Below are 20,000 nucleotides of genomic sequence, written 5' to 3'. Positions count from 1 at the left end.
CTACATTTTACTTTGAAAATTACATTTTCAAACTAAAAGGTTTTGGCTCTGTATCAGTTTGAATCCTCGTCCGCACTAACACATGTAAACAGCTGTATCTTTGAAACATACAGAGCTGAGCAGCAGCTGTTAGCAAACACAACAGGGTCAGATTCTCCATGTTGTTTCTACTGAGGCTGGGGGTTTTGTTCTGGAAGGAGGTCATGTGACGGGAGCCTGACCAATCAGCGACAGAAAAGAGGTTGTGACGTAAACGAAGCTCCAGACTTTGAAAACTAAAACGTGCTTTTTCAAACTTAGTAGTTCGGACGCCAGACGAGTCTGTAGCAGAGTTGATTAAGGCCCTGCAGTCGTTTGTCTCCATCAACCATTCAACATAAAAAGTGAAATCAAAATTTGTGACAGTACATAACAATGATCTGGATCGCCCCCTGGTGGCTGTCTGCAGCATATTAACAATAAGCACTGGTTTTGTTCTTCGTCCTCTGAGCTTCACCTGTGTGAAGCTGCTGACGAGCGGCGAGGCTCTGACGAGCTGCAGCAGGTTACAGGGGAGGCCGAGGCGCTGGAAGTACCAGACCAGGTTCCAGAAGATGATGGAGTGACTGTCGAGGAACTGAGGCTGAGCCAGCACCGCCTCGCCCTCGTTCTCCAGCAGACTCTCCAGCTCCTTCCTCAGAACCAGAGGGCTCAGGTACGCCACCGTCACCTGAGGAGCCCCACCCACTGACGAAGCCTGGGGGAGGGAGGGAGACACCGTCAGGAGAGGCGTGGAGGGAGGGGGGGGGCAGGAAGTTGCGAAGTCAACAAAATGTTACCGTGGTGGTTCTGCTGTTCTCCGAGTAGCTGCTGGTCTCAGAGCTCGATTCCTCGCTCAGACCGTTACACTGGTGGCGCAGGGAGAAGTCCTGACCACTGGGGGGCCTCGCCGAGCTCTCCACCTCGTCCTCCAGGTTCCAGTTGCTGCGCTCCGCACTGAGGACAAACAGGAAGTGTTAACAGGGAGGGACTATTTTCTCTAATGGATGAGCGCTTCTTTATTCTATCGGAGGATGAAGGCTGTGAACGACCTGCTGATCAGCCCGAGGTCGCAGATCTCGGCGTTCAGGAACGGGACGAAGGTGGCGCCGCAGAACGGACACGACGAGTTCAGGTTCGAGTCGTCAGACGTCCAGCCCGCCATGATCTCCTCGTCATAAACCAATGAGTTACAGCTGCGACACAGAGAGCAGCTGGACATCAACACCTGGACACACAGGGGGGAGGAGTCAGAGTGAGCACAGCTGGACATCAACACCTGGACACACAGGGGGGAGGAGTCAGAGTGAGCACAGCTGGACATCAACACCTGGACACACAGGGGAGGAGTCAGAGTGAGCACAGCTGGACATCAACACCTGGACACACAGGGGGGGAGGAGTCAGAGTGAGCACAGCTGGATATCAACACCTGGACACACAGGGGGAGGAGTCAGAGTGAGCACAGCTGGATATCAACACCTGGACACACAGGGGGAGGAGTCAGAGTGAGCACAGCTGGATATCAACACCTGGACACACAGGGGGGGAGGAGTCAGAGTGAGCACAGCTGGATATCAACACCTGGACACACAGGGGGGGAGGGGTTAGGGTTTGCTTTACCTCCAGCCCCGCCGCCTCCTGATTGGCGTCCCAGGACCTGCGTATAGGAAACGCTGGAGTGGGCGTGTCCGTCAAGTCGAGGTCACTTCCTACAGACAACGAACTCTGAGGAGACAAAATAGAAACAGATTATTGAACAAAATCACCACAGAGGAAATGTAAAAAACACAAAAGTGAGGAGCTGCAGATTCTTCTCGAATAACTGCTGTTGAACATCTTCCTGTTGATGAACCTTCAAAATAATACAAACCTCTGACGTAGCGTTCACCAGCCTGTCTTTGGCCTTCAGCAGCGTTTCAGCCACCTGAGCTTTCCTTGACTGCCTCTGCTCCGACACTCTTCGTCCTATCCCTCCTCCAGGCCGCCGGTCGTCCACGCTGGCGGCTCGTCGCACCGACACTCGGTGTCTGGTCGGGGTGAGGAGCTGCTGGAGTTTTCCTGCTAGACCTCCGCGGTTCGGGGAAGAGACGTTGTTGTAGTTCTCATCCACAGCCTCTTTCCTGCCGGACGAGTCACGCACCCCTACAGGCCTGGAGGTCAAAGGGCAGACGTGGGGTAAACAGGACCTCAACATGCTCTGGTGCCAAGCTTAAAGCATCCTGTTTTAATGTGATGTCGTCATCGTCATGTGACTAGTTATGTATATTTCCAAATTATAATGTGATCTTAACCACTGGTAACTTGCAGGGTCCCTCTTCCCAGGGGGCGCTGGAGAGCTGAATGAAACTGAGTCATAAAATAATGTGAACACAGACATGAAACATAAACGTGGCCACTGACCTGCCGTCTCTCTCCGCAGGATGACAGCTGCAGTCCGGCTCCGAGTCGGCCGACTCTGCGCACTCTTTGTAGAAGTTGGAGAGGCAGACCTGACTCCGCGGCACCACTACAACACCGCTAGGGGGCGCTGCAGGCGGGGCGGACGCGTCTCTTAGTCCCAGGGGAGGTTTTCGAGAGACGGCGTCACGGCAGCCGGCAGTCCCTGCGTCAGGGAGGACGGCCTTCTTACAGTGTTTGACCTCTGAGGGACAGAGAGGAGAGAGAGGAGTGACGGGAGGGAGCAGGACAGCGGTCTAATCATCGCCACATTTTAATGAAAGAATAAAACACGTGAGAAGAGGAGCTGATTGGTCGTTTGTTGCATTAAGCCAGAGCAAATCAGAAGAGGACGAACATCTCATCAGACCTCATTTCTTCAAAATAAAACACCAAGACTGTCATGAATGTAACGTCTTATTGTGAAACTGTGATAACAGAGAGATCAGGGTGTTGAGGTCACACCCATACACATGCTCGACCAATCAGGAGTCAGTCACAGCTGTCAATCAAGACGTCTCAGCCTGTTTTTATATCAAATAACTGAAAAATCTTTGACAAAAGTTTATTTAACGTTTAGTTTGATTTCTTAGTTTGGTCCATGTCCCATCTGTACAAGTATCGTGTTCCCATGACAACCACTTAAAAGATGAATCAACTGTCTCTTACTGTCGGACGAGGCACTCATGCTGTTCAGACTGTTGCTCTTCACCATTGGACCAGTTAGAGACTCGTGACTGGAGCTTTCAGACAGACCGCTCCAACTGGACTGACGAATCAGATTGGAGTGGGGGCGGGGCCTCTGGTCTGCGTCCACCATCATTTCTTATAATCCGAAAAAAAAGAAAAGGAAACTTTAAAAATGTAAATCACATTCTCATTCAGCAAAAAACACGTATCAGCTCTTTGTCTCAAACAGTTACCATGACAACAGAATATCATGCATCACTGATTTACAAAAACTTTATATGAAAAGACCTCTGACCTCCCCGTGACCCCACCGAGCCGCTCTTCTGCCGCCGTTTGATTGGCTGCCTGAACTGGGCCACGGCCAGCAGGACGTTCCTCAGCTTGGCCCAGCGGAGACGCCCGCCCTGGCTGGTAGACGGCCACTTGCTCTCCAGCACTGCCTGAGGACAGAGGACGTCTGATTAACCCACCGGTCACATGTCTGTCCGTCGCTGCTCGTTTTCAATAAAACTGAAAACAGCTTAAATTCATTGGAAAGATTTTAGTCATTGGACGTCTGGATCTGATCAAACGTTGACCCCTCAGTGTGTGTGTGTGTGTGTGTGTGTGTGTGTGTGTGTGTGTGTGTGTGTGTGTGTGTGTGCTGGGACCTTGTTGTAGTATCCGTAGGTGATGGTGTTGGGTGTGATTCCCGCCTTCTTCATCTCCAGCAGGACTCGAACAGCTAGGACCGGCTGCCCGTACTGACCACACAACTGCATCAGGATGCGGTAACACACCTGAAACACCCAACACGTTTTCCGGCGTGTTAGTACAGACAGATATTAAAATGCCATAAAAGTTTGGACGCGGCCTCAGTCACATGTTTTGAGTGTCACAGCTTCTGTTTTTGTTCCTGTGCTGTGTTCAGGGACAGTTCAGTTGCTGTCGCCCTGAGTGACATCACTACAACAGCGCCCTCTGACCCCGACTCACCTCGTCCGGCACCACCACTTTGCGGTTTTCCATGTGTTTGAGGACGTCGTAGGCCGTGTGCAGGGCGCGGACCTTGGCACTCTCCGCCCGAACGAAGGTGGGCAGGTAGAGGAACCAGAGGCCGTAACAGTGACCCAGCAGACACTTGGACCACATGTCGGGGACCGCCGAGTATTTCTGAGCTCGCTTCTGAGCCAGTTTAATCTCCTGGTGGGAAGAAAACACCACAAGACATCAGAAATACTGTCGACGGCTTCTCTGCCACCTGGACGAGGAAGAACGATGTGGACAGGGACGGTTTGAGTTTGAATAAACACTGTTGATGTCGATGTACGGATGTAAACTGACTGTTATTCTGAACCTTACTCAGATTATGATGTTTACATGAGTTGCTTATAGAATATTTCATTCATATTCCAGTGAACATATTAGAGAATATTCTGATAATGAATAAACATCACATCCACTATGACACACGTTCCATTTTATAACCTGAAGCAGTTTCATCCTCGTTAATGAAGTGTCCACATGCCTTAATCTGATTATTGATTATCCTGAATATGAATTTATTTAGGTTAAGATAATCAGAGTATGATGTTTACATGTCAGTGTGTTATTCAGAATATTGTTTCCATGGAAACGTGTCCACTGTTGAACTTTTTTGATCATTAAAAATGTTCTACATCTAAATGTGGTAATAAAAATGAAATACCATCTTTTGCTTGTATCTGTGAGATCTGAAAATAAATTATACAGTTAACGTTTTCATCCCAAATCCACCCACTGTCATAACGTCTGTGTCTGTTAAATTCTGGATGATGAGTGAAATATTGATAATGATTCATTAAAATAAGATGATGCACAGCGACGAGCTTCCTCCTCTTCACTTCACTCAGGGGAAACTGGGTCACAGGGTAAAACCATTCTGAGCCTTTTCTGTTCTCTGTCTTTTCCACCGTCCCATCAGACGTCAGCGTTGTTTGTTTGCTCTTGTACCTGTTTTGTGCGTCGAGGGGCGGGGCTGCTGGGGGCGCTGCCTTTAGCTGGGACACGGAGCTGGTCCTGCGGCTGGTCGAAGAGCTCCGGCCTCAGCGTGGGGAAGGTTTCATAGCTGGAGGCACGAGAGAGAGGACAGGGAAGCAGATGTCTGTTTGCATTACACATTTCATGTAGTGGGTCACTGATTATCACCAGAGTCCTGCACCTGTTGGTTTGTTCTTCTCTGTATTTAAGAGAGTGGTCTTTCAGTCTGAGAACAGGACTTATTGATTTCACGTTCAGATTTTTAAATGCTCACACTCAAATATACCCTGCTTGTGATTTCCTTAAGCTCTTCTCCTCACTCATTATTGTTATTTTTATTTATCATTCTATTCTTTTTCTAGGGCTCAGATTTATTTAGATGTTTCAGACATGATAATGTATTTTGAGTGTATGTATTTGTGAATTTGTCAATTTCACAGTAAATGATTGAATCTTGAATCTCGAGGAGCACAGACAATTTGTGGAACTGCACCTGTAGAGGGCAGGACACTCTGACCCGTCCGGTTCCTGTGGTTCTTCAGGAGGCATGATGAAGACTGTGTGTTCTCCACTGTAAGTCTCATCCATGTCGATCAGCCTCACCTCCTCCGGCTTCTCCACATCCACCTGCAGACACACGTCAGCCCTAAACACGACCATCCAACACTGTTCTTTACTACAACTTCTACTTCTGCTTGTGGTTTTTGTTGAACTTGTTTTCACATCTGAGAGTCAGAGCCGAGCTGCACGGGTTTGTTTGATCAGCTCAACAGATTCTGGGTCTGCAGATAATAAGAGTTCTGACCTTTTGGACGCACTCGTCGAAGAACTCCAGGCAGGCGTGACGGTCACTGACGAAGGAGCACTCCTCGATGAACTGAGTGAACATCTGCGTCCTCGTCAGCTGGCTGTAAATCTTCTGCTGCGTCCGATCCCGAGACTTCAGGAAGCCTGCAGGAGCAGGAGGAGGAGGAGGAGGAGGAGGACGAAAAAGATTAGGGGAGGGAAGAAGAAGAAGAGGAGGAGGAGGAGGACGAAAAAGAGTAGGAGAGGGAAGAGGAAGAAGAAGAGGAAGAGGAGGAGGAGGAGGAGGAGGAGGAGGAGGAGGAGGAGGAGGAGGAGGAGGGGAAGAGGACGAAAAAGAGTAGGGGAGGGAAGAAGAAGAAGAAGAGGAAGAGAGGGAGGAGGAGGAGGAGGAGGAGGAGGGAAGAGGACGAAAAGAGTAGGGGAGGGAAGAAGAAGAAGAGGAGGAGGACGAAAAAGAGTAGGAGAGGGAAGAGGTAGAAGAAGAGGAGGAGAGGAGGAGGAGGAGGAGGGAGGAGGAGGAGGAGGAGGAGGGAGAAGAGGATGAAAAAGATTAGGGGAGGGAAGAAGAAGAAGAAGAGGAAGAGGAAGAGGATGAGAAAGAGAAAGAGGAAGAGGAGTAGGGGAGGGAAGAGGAAGAGGAGCAGTAGGAGGAAGAAGAAGAAGAGGAAGAGGAGTGTAAAGTCACAGGAGCTAAAAGCAGGTGTTTGAGACGGAGGCTGAAGAGAGGAGCTGCAGCGATGCACAGTCTGAAGATGTTTTCTGAACATTACATCATGAAAACATTTTACAGTCATAACATGAATTAAACTGATCAACCTGAGGATGAACAGAATTCATCTCCTTTGGTATCAAGCTCAACCAGAAACCAGACTCTGACCTGAAGTTAAAACCAGGTCTCCACCTTCAACAGGTCCTCACTCTGTAGGGTGAAGGAGTCTGGTCCTCACAAGGAGAGAAGAAGAACACGCCACACACAGACCCTCTCGTGCTCACCCTGCAGGTTGAAGAGGGAACTGCAGTCGGTGGTGGTGTCGGACGGAGCCTGTGTGATCGGCAGCAGGAAGGAGCGGTATCCTCGCAGCAGGCAGCTCATGAAACGCAGAAACACTTCCTGGATCTCCAGCTCCAGCTGCTTCTGACGCCTGTAGATCTGATCGTAGTCGGTCAGCAGGAACTCCAACGTGGCCTCCTCCTGGCCGGGGGTGCAAACTGCAAAGCACCAGATGGGAGCATGTTTGAGATTCAGAGATTTACGTGTTTGTGTGATAGATAGAGGTGGAAAGTAATTAAGTACACTGACTAAAGTACAGTAGAAGTATCTTTACTTAACCGTAGTAGCTTCAGTTCTTTTTACTTCATTAATTTGGCAGCTGTGGTGATTGATTTGTCAAATAAAACTTATGATCGTCTTCTTAGTTGAAATCTTAGTCAGTTTATTGTATCAACCTGCTTCATTCTCACTTCAAGATTCAGGCATTTTAACTTTTACTCAGTTCAGAAAACAGTTATGACACTGACCTGTTTAAGAAAATAAATACATTTGATCAATCAGTGATTGTGTTTGGCTGTTGTCTCTGAACAACTTTATTTTGAAAGGCTGTCGTTGGGTCATGTGACTCACTCTTCTCCAGGGTCTTGTGGAGGCTGGTGAGCGCGTTGAACAGAGTCTTTCCGTGCTTCCTGGGTAACGAGCGCCACGACAGCGGCTTCTTATCATCTGACCTGAGACCAGAGACAAATCATGTTTCATGGATTTCAACACAGTTTATGAAGCTAAAAACTTCCCTAACCCTTCATTCAACAAATTAAAACATAAACGTCGGATCATCTGTGGAGCAGAAAGCGTGAAACGATGGACTCACTGGAAGATGGTGTTGGTGTCCAGGTCGACACACACCACGTCCGTGGGGGGGTCGTACAGGTCGAAGTAGCTGGAGTGGACGCCCACGATGAAGGGCATCGGCGCCAGCAGCACATCGGCCATCTGCAGTGGACACAGAGGGATGTAGGGACAGAGCCAGCGCAGAGGGAAACTCATCTGGAGAGACAAGGGAGAGGTCATTACACAGATCTAAACACAGAGCGACTCCTCCGCTTCCAGATGGATGAACCACTGAGTCTGACCGAGACGAGGGCCTCGCTGACGGAGGTGAGGACGTCCGGGCGCAGCGAGTGCAGCAGCAGTTTGTGTTCGGTGAGGACGGCGAGCAGCAGCGTGCAGGCGTTTTCTGGACCCAGGTTCTGCAGCAGCTTCAGGTAACTCGCCCCACTGTCACACGGGATGTGAGGTTATTAGAATAGACTCAGAATTAAAACCTTACAACATTTGGCTGCAGAGTATTTTTGGATTCAAGTGGCAAAACAAATGTTATGTGAAGTAATGTTTAAATAATGTGAAGTAACATGCAGACGATACAGTACAAAGAAACTGACCTGAGTGGGAGCGGAGATGAGACCGGCTGGCAGAGCAGCAGGTTGTCGTACGGAGAGAGCTGCGCACACACACACACACACACACACACACACACACACACACACACACACACACACACACACACACACACACACACACACACACACACACACACACACACACACACACACACACTTCTTTTCAGATAATTCTTTTTTTTCATAAATGGGTTCATGATTCAGGGAATGATTGAGCCTTTTTCATGGAATAAAATATAAATATATCTGTGGGAATACTGTGATTTATGGACTTCTTTAAGATGAGTTCCTGACAGTGGCTTAGATCTTATTTGTAAATGACCTGACGAGGACGTGACGTCACGTTTTGCAGGTCTGAGTCGGGTCTGTACCTGAACGAGGATACGAGGCCGCTGGGGGGACGGGAACGGGACGTTGTGCATGAAGCTGGAGATGTGTCTGCAGAGAGACAAAGAAAACCACAATCATCTGAGATCCATGAAATCAACTATAAGGGATTATAAGCTGCTAAAATAACAAAGGATCATGTTTAAAATTCATCATTTGTTTCAGATAATGTGAGAAACGTTCAGAGCATCATTTGACACCATCTTGAGTACGGAGGACTGACACTGCCAAACTTAGAAATAAATAATTACTCTATAATATATATAAATAAATGAGTAAATGCCAAAACAATACTTAAAAATGTGAATAAATACAAATGTACAAACAATTTGGTGATGAAAAATGCCATTTATTTCTACATCTATTATTTATGTATGTTTTTACCTTTCTACATTTATTTTTGTATTTCTACATCAATATATTTTTACATTTCTACAGTTTTGTTGTACTTGATGCAAGGACAATAAAGGTCCATCTATCAATCTATTTATTTCTCCGTCTGTATGTTAATACATTTATTTCTTTATTCATTTTTTATTTTGCCGGTTATGGTCCTCGATACTGAAACCAGGAAACATCTTTTATAAACAGTCATTAAAACATTTATGCATGTGAGCTAATTCTAAAGCTTGATTAAGGATTGAATCCAGACGGTGCACTGACTTTTCGAGAGGCAGGACGTGCGGCCCGGAGATGGAGTATCTGTAGATGAAGGTGAGGAACTTCTGGAAGATGGTGAAGAAGGGCCAGTGGGATAAGACGCAGATGCTCTTCTTCGCCTGCAGGCTGCGGTTGGTGATCGGCCGCCGGTCGACCACGCTGAGCAGGCCGAGCCTCACGCTCTGCCGCTCCGACAGCAGCTCCCTGGGGAAGGACTCGTAGAACTGGATGGCTGCTCCGTAAACCTGCAGCACAGGATTCATCAGTGTCTGAGGTTATGAAGCAGCTTCTCAAACGGGACCATTCACAGCTTCTCTGTTTTATATCATCTTACATGTGTGGTGGTGTTTTTTTATGTTCAGATTTTGTAAATATCTGCAATAAATCCTGCTTGTGCTCGAGCTTCAGCTCTTCTCTTCAGCTCTGCAATCATCTATTAACTTATTGATTAGATAACAAGTTTAATCAGTTCTATTAAAATCGTGCCTGTTTCTCATGTAAACCCGATGAACCTAAACCACGGTTGCTGCTCAGTGTGTGTGTCCTCGCCCACCTTGTCCCCGGAGGCGGACGTGAGGACGAAGGTGGAGAAGATGGGCAGCTGGTACTTTGTGTTCAGAGGCCAGCTCTCCACGGTGACGCCCATCGGCAAACAGAAGACCGGCACCGACTCCGGCAGAGGAAACGCTTCCAGGTCTTCCTCCGGGTAGCGGCTGATCAGAGCTACAGCACACACACACACACACACACACACACACACACACACACACACACACACACACACACACTAGTTCACACACATATCCACACTCAATGGGGGGGGTGCTGTCTGTGATACTGGGTGGTTGATACTCACTGGCTTCGTAGACCAGCGCGTTGGCTTTGGCCACAGCCCTCTTATAGCACACGTACAGGGCCGGACCCCACTGCACACAGACAAACACACAACATGACAAACATTTAAAATATAAATATTTCACTTCATCCATCCGTGTTTTTAATATTTACATTTAAAAAAATTAATTCTCAGATATTTCTCAGCTTTAAGTGAACCAGACCTGAAGCAAACTGAAATCAGACACTACAACTAAATGTCTTCATCTGATGACATCGCTTTGAGCTGTTAAAAAACTTAACACTTAAATGATCATTTATAGAGAAAATGATTCATCTATAATAAAGATAATTGTTAGTTGCAGCCCTTTGCCAACATGTATCAACATTTCAAGTGTGATGTTAGAAATAAAACTAATTTTAAACAGAAATCTTTTGAGATAATGTTCTTATTGACACAAGCCTTTATTTCTCATTTCACTTTTTCGTCAACTGACGTTTTCCCCCTTCGGTCTGCAGGAAGTGTTGAGCTTTGATTTACAGCTGCTTCACGTTAAAAAGCAGAACTCAGAGGTCAGAACTCTGATGTCGTTATTTTAATCATTACGATGCTGTGACGTCTTTGTGAATCGAGGACAAAAACTAATAAACTTTAAACATTAAATATAATTCAGTTCAACAACTCAAGCCTTTCCAGACTTCTGATCTGAACTCACCATGCCGGTGTTCAGGTTCTTATCGACGCGGGAGAAAGTGTGCGGGGCCACCTCCCCCTTGCTGGGCAGCAGCAGGGCGATGTCGGTGACGCCCAGCGTGTGGAGCCCCTGCGAGTCCAGAGCCCGCCGATACATCAGGAACACCCGGTGAGCCGTCGGGGCGCCGCCAGAGCTCAGGTTGGCCGAGCGGCTGTAGGGCGTCGTCTCGATGACGTACCAGCCCTGCTTCAGTGGATCCTTCCCCTCGTACAGAACCCTGCAGGGACGGAGACACGATGATGTGAGGCGCACAAATTAAGATTTCATCCCGAGTAAAGGGAATAAAACAAGGTCGTTGTCATGTTTGTTTGGGAAAGAATCATTTTTCAAGTGCTTCATTGGCGGATTTCGAACACAAGAGATTTTCTGCTGTTTTTCATAGACTATAAATAAAGATGGACGGAAAAAGTAAAGCCAAATCATCTGGATCGCCCCCTGGTGGCTGGCTGCAGTATAGGTCATAAACTCTGCCTCCTCCATGTTAGCAGATGGGACATGAACCAAACTAAAAAAGTAGACGTTAAATAAATGTTTGTCAAAGATGTTTCTGTCGTTTCAGGTCGTTCTTCTCTCTCTGATGTTTGTTCAAGTGTTTCTGATCAGTTTGGTTTGAATCAGTTATTTGATGATATGAAAACAGGCGGAGACGTTATTTAAATTAACTTCATCTTGATACATTTCTCATGTTGTTTAAATCGGAAGTGAATTTACAGTAAATTCAAATATTATAAAAACATATAAAACTCAATGTATTTAGAAAGAAAAGATGAACTGAAAATTAAGGTTTATTAATTTTGGGGGGGAATTTACTGCTAAATGTTGAAAACCACAATAAGAAGAAAAATCTCAAACCTGTTATTTCTGTAGAATTGTATTTCTGTCACTGAGTTTAAAAACACGTGAATCTGCGTGTTCACATTTGACAGAGTGAAGAGTCAGAGAGGAACTGGAGTGTGACTCATGGAGGACAGTCGCTGTATCGGCTCCAGAGGGTTTTAAGAAGCTTAATGTCTCTGAGTCAGAATCACAAACTGCGTGGATGTTTAAAAAACCTCGACTGAAACTCTGAACGTTAAGTCCCGACTCCAACGAGAATTCACCTGGTTCTTTAGATTTAAACCTCAGTGTTTCTCTTCCTGGAGGATTTACCTCGTTATTCTCTAACGAGTGGAATCCAGAGTAATTAAACAGTTCAACATGTAGGAAACAATAGAGACAAGCGTGTGATGCTGATGAGAGTCCAGGACACGATTCTGCTGCGTTACATAATCCTGTTATATAAGCTCCAGCTTTCACTCCATGAACTCAACACACCGAGTCTCCACCATGATTTATATTCCCTCCGTCCCTTCCACCCTGCACGTCTCTGCTTTGTTTGTCAGCAGGACGACACAAACACTGCAGAACACATTTCCAGTAAACTCGGTGGATGGAACATTGGTGTGAACTTTCATTGATTTCTCAGATTCATGAATCTTGATGAAAAAAACCTGACATATTTAGGTCACTGATATCTCAAGATGAACGCTGGACAATTGGGTCCAGAGCTTCTCCGGAGTTCTTCTTTCTCACATGAACTAGAGGAGGTTCTCTGCTCAGCTGGGGAGCGTCAGGTGAAGGGTGGCACAGCACATCAACACCAGCTCTTATCACCAAAACTCTCTGAGGACATCTTCGTCTGCATCTTCTCTGTGTCTGGCTGCACTGTTTCATCCTGAGACACTTGTTTCTTTGAGCTTATTTTAAAGGCTTGTGTTCGTCACAAACGTCATCAACACGCAACAGATTCTAAAATTCTCCTTAAACCGAATTTCTGAACAATATCTTCCATGTGTAGCTGAAGCTGAGAGGATTCGGCGTCTCACCCCAGGTCCAGAATGGGCGGTTTTTCTCGTCCTCGGCGGTAACACAGGTACAGGTGCGGGTTGTTGATCAGTCCAGCGCTCAGCTCGGCCGAATGTCCGCCCAGCGTCCTGTCGATGCAGGTGAAGCCCTCCGGCACTTCCTCCCCGAGCCCTTTGGCAATAACCGCCAGGTCTGTGACCGGCTCCACCGCCCGGGCCGGAGAAGACGAGGTGGTGGAGGAGGAAGAGTAGGGGGAGGAGGTCTTCCCATCCTCATCCAGGGGCCTCCAGGGCCCTGCAGGGTCGAGACCTGCCACTACGAAGTAGTCCACCAGCTGCGGACATTTCTCCTCTGTCATACCGCCTGTCTGCCCTCCACTGCAGAGAGAGACAGAGACAGAGACAGAGAGAGACAGGACAGAGAGAGAGAGAGACAGAGAGAGAGAGAGACAGAGACAGAGAGAGAGACAGAGAGAGAGAGAGACAGAGAGAGACAGAGAGACAGAGACAGAGAGACAGAGACAGAGAGAGAGACAGAGACAAAGACAGAGAGAGACAGAGAGAGACAGAGACAGAGAGAGAGAGAGAGACAGAGAGAGACAGAGAGAGAGAGAGAGAGAGAGAGAGACAGAAAGAGACAGAGAGAGAGACAGAGAGAGAGAGAGAGAGAGAGACAGAGAGAGACAGAGAGAGACAGAGACAGAGACAGAGAGAGTTGTGTTAGTTAGTTAGCAGGATCACAGATCACCAGTGAATATATAATATATATTATATCGTAATATACTAGAAACAAACAATTATTTTCTTTATCAATTAATCTGATGATTATTTTTTTCAATTGTCAAAGATACGACAGAAAATAGTGAGAAGTTCTTGTTAAAATGTCTGTGTGTGTGTGTGTGTGTGTGTGTGTGTGTGTGTGTGTGTGTGTGTGTGTGTGTGTGTGTGTGTGTGTGTGTGTGTGTGTGTGTGTGTGTTGGGTCAGTGGTTAAGGTTAGGGTTAGCCTCCAGGAAAGTGATGTAGGTGTATGTAATGAGAAAGTGTGTGTGTTATATAAATAGCTCAGTGATGCTGAAAACACTCTCTTATATAACGAGTGTCGCCGCCTCTCTCGCCCTCTCTCTCTCTCCGTCCTCTGACTGAAGAAGAATCACGATCAGAAAAACTGATGCGAAAAATTTAAACCTAAAAAGAATCTCAATTCTCACAAATGTTGAATTTTCCTTAATTAACAGATAAACAAATAACAAATAAACACATAAAATCATCAGGACTCTATATACGACTCCGGTTTAAAGCCTCAGATCACAACTCACTTTCATACACTAATCTCTACACTGCTGCATTATGGGTAAATCCCTGCAGCTCCCAGTGACACTCTCCTCGATTTACACTCAAAGACTAAAGTATCCTTCACAGAGAACGTGGAGACGGAGCCACCGCAGCGAGGTCTCGCTCGACCAATCAGGAGTCAGTGTCAGCTGTCAATCATGACGTATCGTCAAATAACCAAACTGATCAGAAACACTTGAACAAACATCAGTGAGCTAAGAACGACCTGAAATGACAGAAACATCTTTGACAACAATTCATTTAATGTCTACTTTGATTTTTTTGTTTGGTCCATGTCCCATCTGCTAACATGGAGGAGGAGGAGTCTATGATCGATACCGTAGCCAGACACCAGGGGGGGATAGAGATCTATCGGTCTTTATTTACAGTCTGTGGTTCAAACTTCACGTGTAGGTTTGAAAGTTTGATCGAATTAAATGAGAAACGTTGTTTTCGGCAGCGAGAGTCAAAACGAAACATGGAGTCAGTAATCAGATTACTGCATTCGAGACACGTTTGGTGAAGAAACAACAGGAAGGAGGACTGACTGAACACTTCCTGCTCCTGCTTCACAATAAAAGCTTTCAAATTTAGTCTCACTTTTATAGTAAATAAGCTCAAACAAACTAAACTGAGTAAAGAACCAGAGGAACGTGAACAACTGGTGCAGAACGGAGACGAGTTCATGTTGCAGCTGTTTCAAGACGTTTGTACTCAACGGTTAAAGGTTCGACTGGTCCGAGCAGCGAACAGCAGCCGAGTCTTCACTGTCAGCAGATGTTCCTGATAAATCAAACACTCGATTTCCTTCCCGTTCTGTAGACACAGATATTTCATCCTGTGGGGGGGGGGGTTTGTCGTCAAAGGGTGAAAGTGAGAGTTCAACGTTAAAATGGACGGCGAGGAAGAAGTACGATGACCAGTGGGTCAAAGGTCGGCCAACAAACAGGAAGAAGGCTGGCTTCCTGTTTCCTGTTCATCGATGACTTCCTGGTTACACATGTGACAACACACGCAGCGGCCTGTCATTATCTATTTAACCACACACACACACACACACACATCTATAACTAACACACACACCTCTGAGTGTGTTTCTACAGATACTGGTCATAAACCAAAATGTGACCTAATGGTGGCGCTAGATGAAAAGTAAGAGGAGAAGTCATCCTTCACATCTGAACCACATCATCACCGTACAAACAAATGATTTTAATCACACACACGTGATATTATGAACTGATGTGGTCGTACGTCTCCACCAACCAGAGCAGTGTCAGTCACATGTTCCCTCCCAGGTCGTGAGGTCACTGTGACCTTTGACCACTGGAATCTAACCAGATCATCCATGAGTCCAAGTGAACATTTCTGCCAAATTGACAGGAATTCCCTGAAGGGGTTCCTCTGATATCATGTTCACATGATGGTGGACGTGCCACGTGTATAACAGAACAGTCTGGAACAGGAACATTAGTGTTACTCACAGACGCTCCAGTTGTTCTCATCCACAATTCTTGTATCAGAGAAAGTAGAAGAATCAGAGTCACTGTGACAAAACAGAAGAGTTAGTCTTTGACGCTCTGTTGGTTTCTTTCCTCAAACAGTTTCATCTACAGAAGTTCAGTGTTTCCAGCATCTGCTCATCACTAACCTTCACTTCACGTTGGACACAGACGGAGTCGGCTGCTCGAGTAACGACATCTTTAGCGTCAACAGCAGTTTTCAGAAACGTTACTTCCCCTTATACTCGACTAATGTGCAACAATGGAAACCACACACACACACACACACACACACACACACACGTTTCTCTGAACACCAACACAAGATCACTTTTACATTTATTCATTAGTTTCCTCATAAATCATCTGGTCTGTTACAAATCGTGGTTAAACCCAAACACCGGACCTTTAATGGTCAGTGCATCCTCAGGAGGGTTTTTCTCTCCTTTGAAAAAAGATATATAATATATGTTAGAAAACCTCCACCAAGGCCCAACAGCCGCCTCTAATTCAATCTGCCTTTTCACACATTCATATCATTTCATCGAGATCATGAACGATTCTCTGGGAAAACTGTGACAATGGTAACAAACGTTCCATCTAACAAACTTAAACAAAGTGATTCCTGGATCTGCCCCTCAATTCTTCTTTCTTGACCCATACCACATCCCTCCACTAGGGGGTATCTGTCCAGCAGCTTTTGTGTTATCTTGCAAACAAACAAACAAACAAACAAACAAACAAACAAACAAACAAACAAACGGGTGAAAACACAAGTTCTTTGGTGACTGTAACAAATAAAAATAGTGGGGGAAAAATCTAATATTAAAATTCTAATATCTAGTTTTTTAAGAGTAACAGTAACAAAGTGAGAACTATAGAATTGATCATATAAAACTGAGAATCCTCATTTGAGCTGGAAGCTGCAAACGGACAAATTTACAACCTTGTCAGGAAGCAAGCGACAATCTGACTTCCCAAAATCAAAGTGATTCACTTTCAGACCAATCAGCGACCTGCGAGGGAGGAACTGCTGCTCGCTGCGACGGCATCAGTAGCAACCATGACGACTCCTGAACAGGTCAGCGTGGACGCTGCCGCCGCCTCAGTCGGATCAGAACCAGGAAGTGTTTCTTCACTGAGGGAACAACAGACACGAGGAAAGATGTTCTCTCCGCTGGCTGACTTCATGACAGACAGAGGTTTCATCCAATCAGCTCCACACATGGTTCTGTGTTCACAAACCATCTGGAGCCAAACAGCCTGGGGGGGGGGTTCCTTCTCTGTTGATCAAGTGATCGATCCATCAACAAAGGTTTCAGTGAACGATCGCAGGTGTTATAATCATTTTATCAAATCCTGTAAATCTAGCTTTTATATTGATTTATATTTATAATATACTTATATTCATGCATATATCTGCAGTGAAATGGTTTGCACCGGAGGGGAACCCAGCAGGACTGGGTGGAAAGTCTTGGTGTTGACACCTCGAGCTGCAGCAGAATCACTGAAATAAGTTGTTACATCGATCAGTGAAGCAGAGGTGAGATTCCTGAGGGAGAAGTCGTTATCAAGAACAGCAGCTGCTGACACACGAGCCTGTAGCCGCCATCAGAGAAGATCACGCCTGTGTTTCCTGAACCTGAACAACGGGTTCATTTGTCAACTTTCTACCAGCCTCAGTCTCACCGAAAAAAGTGAGGAACCTTTCTCTGCAGTTGATGATGTTACTGGTGACACAGAGGATGAAGGGTTAACGCTCGGACCTCTGCTGGTGCAGCCGGATCAGGACCAAACGTGGCTGAGACAAACAGAGTCAGACCACAAGTTCAGAACCTGAACTGAGTTCTGAACTTCAACCTCTGCTTCTTCTACCATCATCAAATCTGATTCCATGAGGATGGGAACAGTCTGGTCAATAATTCGACGACTCCTGTTCTGAGACGTCAGAGTGGGATTGGTTGAGCCAGACAAGATTTCCCATTTACAAGAGTGGGAAGGATGAACCGACAGACCAAGACCTGACAGCGCCAGGGCTCCGGTCACGTCTGTCGCCAGCACAGACACATAAAACCGTCTCGTGTGTGTGAACAACAACAGACACACGGGATCTCGTTTCGCTCGGAATCTGAAATAATGTCCATTCTAACACACATGTGAAAACTCAGATCACATGACCACTGTCCCACACTGGGTCAACACGAGCAGAAGCTTTATGAAAGACAGACTAACTTCACAACAAGACCACGACAAGAAGGAAACGAAGAATGAATCGCTGCTGGTCGAGGCTGATGTCGTGGCAGGGTCACGTGATCGAGTGCCTGGCGAATCAGGGAAGGTTACGATGTGACTAATAAGAGCGAACCAGGCAGGATATGTGACACCTGATGATCACTACTGCACAGACTGACAATAATAATGTCAACGGCACAAAATGGCAGCGCTCATATCCACAGTGTTTCCCCCAGAATCAAGTGTAACTACGGTGGTAACGGGGGTGCACAGAGGTCACTGTCAAATTAAAGAGTGAAAAGCTAACAAGCCAACAAGCTAACAAGCTAACAAGCTAACGCTGCTGCTGACAGGATGATAATATCCAGTGTTTGTTGAAACATTTTCATTTTCAATCAAACAGCAGATTAAACCAAAAGTAGAAAAACTGCAGCTGGTAGAGATGAAGAGGCTTTTTTCCTGACGTTCAGAGCTACGTGGTCATCACCGTTTATCAGAGTCTGGTCTGTCTTCCTGTGAGTCGCTGTGTCTTACTGTGCAGAGTCCTACCTGAGCTGCAGCTGTCAGGCGCTTCAGGTCGACTCGTTCACGCTCAGCTGCCACAGGAAGCGGTGCAGAGCTTTCATTTCCAGTTTGTGGAAAGTGCAGCGGAGTCAGACGCAGCTGAGAACGCAGGAAGTGGAGGTGACATCTCCACCACAAACCCAACGTGTTGATGTGTGTCAGAGCTGTGTGTTCACTGGTACTGAACACACAGGGGGGGCGTTATGGATAACAGTAGCTCTTTGTATCCTCGGGGGGGGGGGTGTTAGTGTGTCACAGCGTGTCACACTGCAGTGACCACCTCTCGTCATGTTCAGTGAGATCATGGACGCAAAGACATCCTCCACAAAGACACCGTTCACACCGTGTCCAGGTCGTCCTGAGAGACCATCTGTTCAGGTGTAAATAAAGATGGACGACATGACAGCTGCAACAAAGTGAAGACGACCTCGACACCACGACCACTAGTGCACAGACTCTTCACCACAACACGCAGCAAGATGGCAGCGTTTGTATCTGACTTCTTTCAGTTTCATTTCTAGATGTAAACGTGGGAGGAAGCGCGACGTCCATCTTTCTTTACATTCTATGTTCTGAACAAATGCGTCGAGATCCGACCAGTCAGACTCCATCGGGAGGTGGACACGTCCTGGTAGCGTTGACTCCGCTCACGACCTCTGACCTCTGACCTCAACAGTTTCATAATGAACCAAATATCTTCGGACTCTTCTCAGACTACAAACATTTAGTTTCAGTAACAGAAAAGTCAAATCTGTTTATTGACAAAGAGCAGAAATTGTCTCAGTTTCTGTTCAGACTAAAGTGATGGAAACACTTCCTGCTCGTGGATTTCATGTACCCGACCAAACGTTGAGTCAAACTCACCTTTCTCCCGCCTCACATTATCTTTCCAAAATAAAAGTGTCTTCAGATCAGGACTGTGGAGGCTGAACCTCCAGCCCTGAGGGAACTGGGCCCCGGGGCCTCGCAGCCGGCCCTCTCATGCTAAATGCTAACACCAGGTGGTTCTATTTAAAGCCTGGTCAGAAAACACAGCACCAGCGGGACAGTTGGCGAAGCTCCTGCCGCTCAGCCTCAGCTCCTGGAAGCCAAACCGACAGCCACACGATCAGTCTCCTGCGAAAACTGTGATCATCGCTCAGGTTGCGTCTGCAGCCGAGTCAGATTGTTACCGACTCGGAGAGCAGAGGAGACCGCGGAGGTTTCAATGTCTGGAGTCTAAATTTAGTGCAGAGGTCGCTGAGTGAAGCGCAGCATCGAGAGGACGCACAACACGGACAACACGGATTCACAGGAGGGATAAACAGAGACAGAGGTCAGAGGTCAGAGAACACGTCGTCACTGTCACTTCGTATAAAAGCAGCCAATCAGGATTCTTTCATTCTGAGAGCTGTACAAATAATCTGTGTTTTCAGGTTGATTAAGTGTCATCACAGTTTACAGCAGAAGTTTGGTTTCCAAGTTTCTCCACCTGTTCAATTTAATCC

At 46.6% G+C, this 20,000-nt stretch overlaps 1 protein-coding gene across 6 annotated transcripts in view; it reads right to left on the bottom strand.

Moving 5' to 3' along the window:
• The window catches only part of LOC118113961 (DENN domain-containing protein 4B-like), a 27,833-nt gene that overhangs the window by 5,143 nt on the left and 2,690 nt on the right, over window positions 1-20,000 (bottom strand). The window contains exons 1-26 of one of the 6 annotated variants that reach the window (XM_047340742.1): window positions 15,867-15,882; window positions 15,700-15,761; window positions 12,904-13,260; window positions 11,000-11,255; window positions 10,306-10,375; window positions 10,003-10,172; window positions 9,453-9,694; window positions 8,774-8,840; window positions 8,385-8,443; window positions 8,076-8,220; window positions 7,814-7,989; window positions 7,573-7,673; window positions 6,945-7,160; window positions 5,950-6,095; window positions 5,638-5,771; window positions 5,118-5,232; window positions 4,122-4,328; window positions 3,797-3,925; window positions 3,442-3,586; window positions 3,126-3,281; window positions 2,421-2,661; window positions 1,891-2,170; window positions 1,641-1,745; window positions 1,071-1,246; window positions 819-975; window positions 497-736 (exon numbers count right to left, since the gene is read on the bottom strand). In XM_047340742.1, coding sequence (XP_047196698.1) covers window positions 497-736; window positions 819-975; window positions 1,071-1,246; window positions 1,641-1,745; window positions 1,891-2,170; window positions 2,421-2,661; window positions 3,126-3,281; window positions 3,442-3,586; window positions 3,797-3,925; window positions 4,122-4,328; window positions 5,118-5,232; window positions 5,638-5,771; window positions 5,950-6,095; window positions 6,945-7,160; window positions 7,573-7,673; window positions 7,814-7,989; window positions 8,076-8,220; window positions 8,385-8,443; window positions 8,774-8,840; window positions 9,453-9,694; window positions 10,003-10,172; window positions 10,306-10,375; window positions 11,000-11,255; window positions 12,904-13,241 — 4,071 coding nt within the window. In that variant the 5' untranslated portion in view covers window positions 13,242-13,260; window positions 15,700-15,761; window positions 15,867-15,882. Of the gene's footprint in view, window positions 1-496; window positions 737-818; window positions 976-1,070; window positions 1,247-1,640; window positions 1,746-1,890; window positions 2,171-2,420; window positions 2,662-3,125; window positions 3,282-3,441; window positions 3,587-3,796; window positions 3,926-4,121; window positions 4,329-5,117; window positions 5,233-5,637; window positions 5,772-5,949; window positions 6,096-6,944; window positions 7,161-7,572; window positions 7,674-7,813; window positions 7,990-8,075; window positions 8,221-8,384; window positions 8,444-8,773; window positions 8,841-9,452; window positions 9,695-10,002; window positions 10,173-10,305; window positions 10,376-10,999; window positions 11,256-12,903; window positions 13,261-14,934; window positions 15,385-15,699; window positions 15,762-15,866; window positions 15,948-18,498; window positions 18,968-19,377; window positions 19,920-20,000 lie in introns of those variants that run through there. The other 5 variants (XM_047340741.1, XM_047340743.1, XM_047340744.1 and 2 more) reach the window with 5 other exon arrangements.

This window comes from Hippoglossus stenolepis, chromosome 8, assembly GCF_022539355.2.
Source record: "Hippoglossus stenolepis isolate QCI-W04-F060 chromosome 8, HSTE1.2, whole genome shotgun sequence".
In the NCBI taxonomy this organism is placed as follows: Eukaryota; Metazoa; Chordata; class Actinopteri; order Pleuronectiformes; family Pleuronectidae; genus Hippoglossus; species Hippoglossus stenolepis.
The sequence above is the reverse complement of the archived record's forward strand: the minus strand, read 5'-3'. Positions and strand labels throughout refer to the sequence as shown.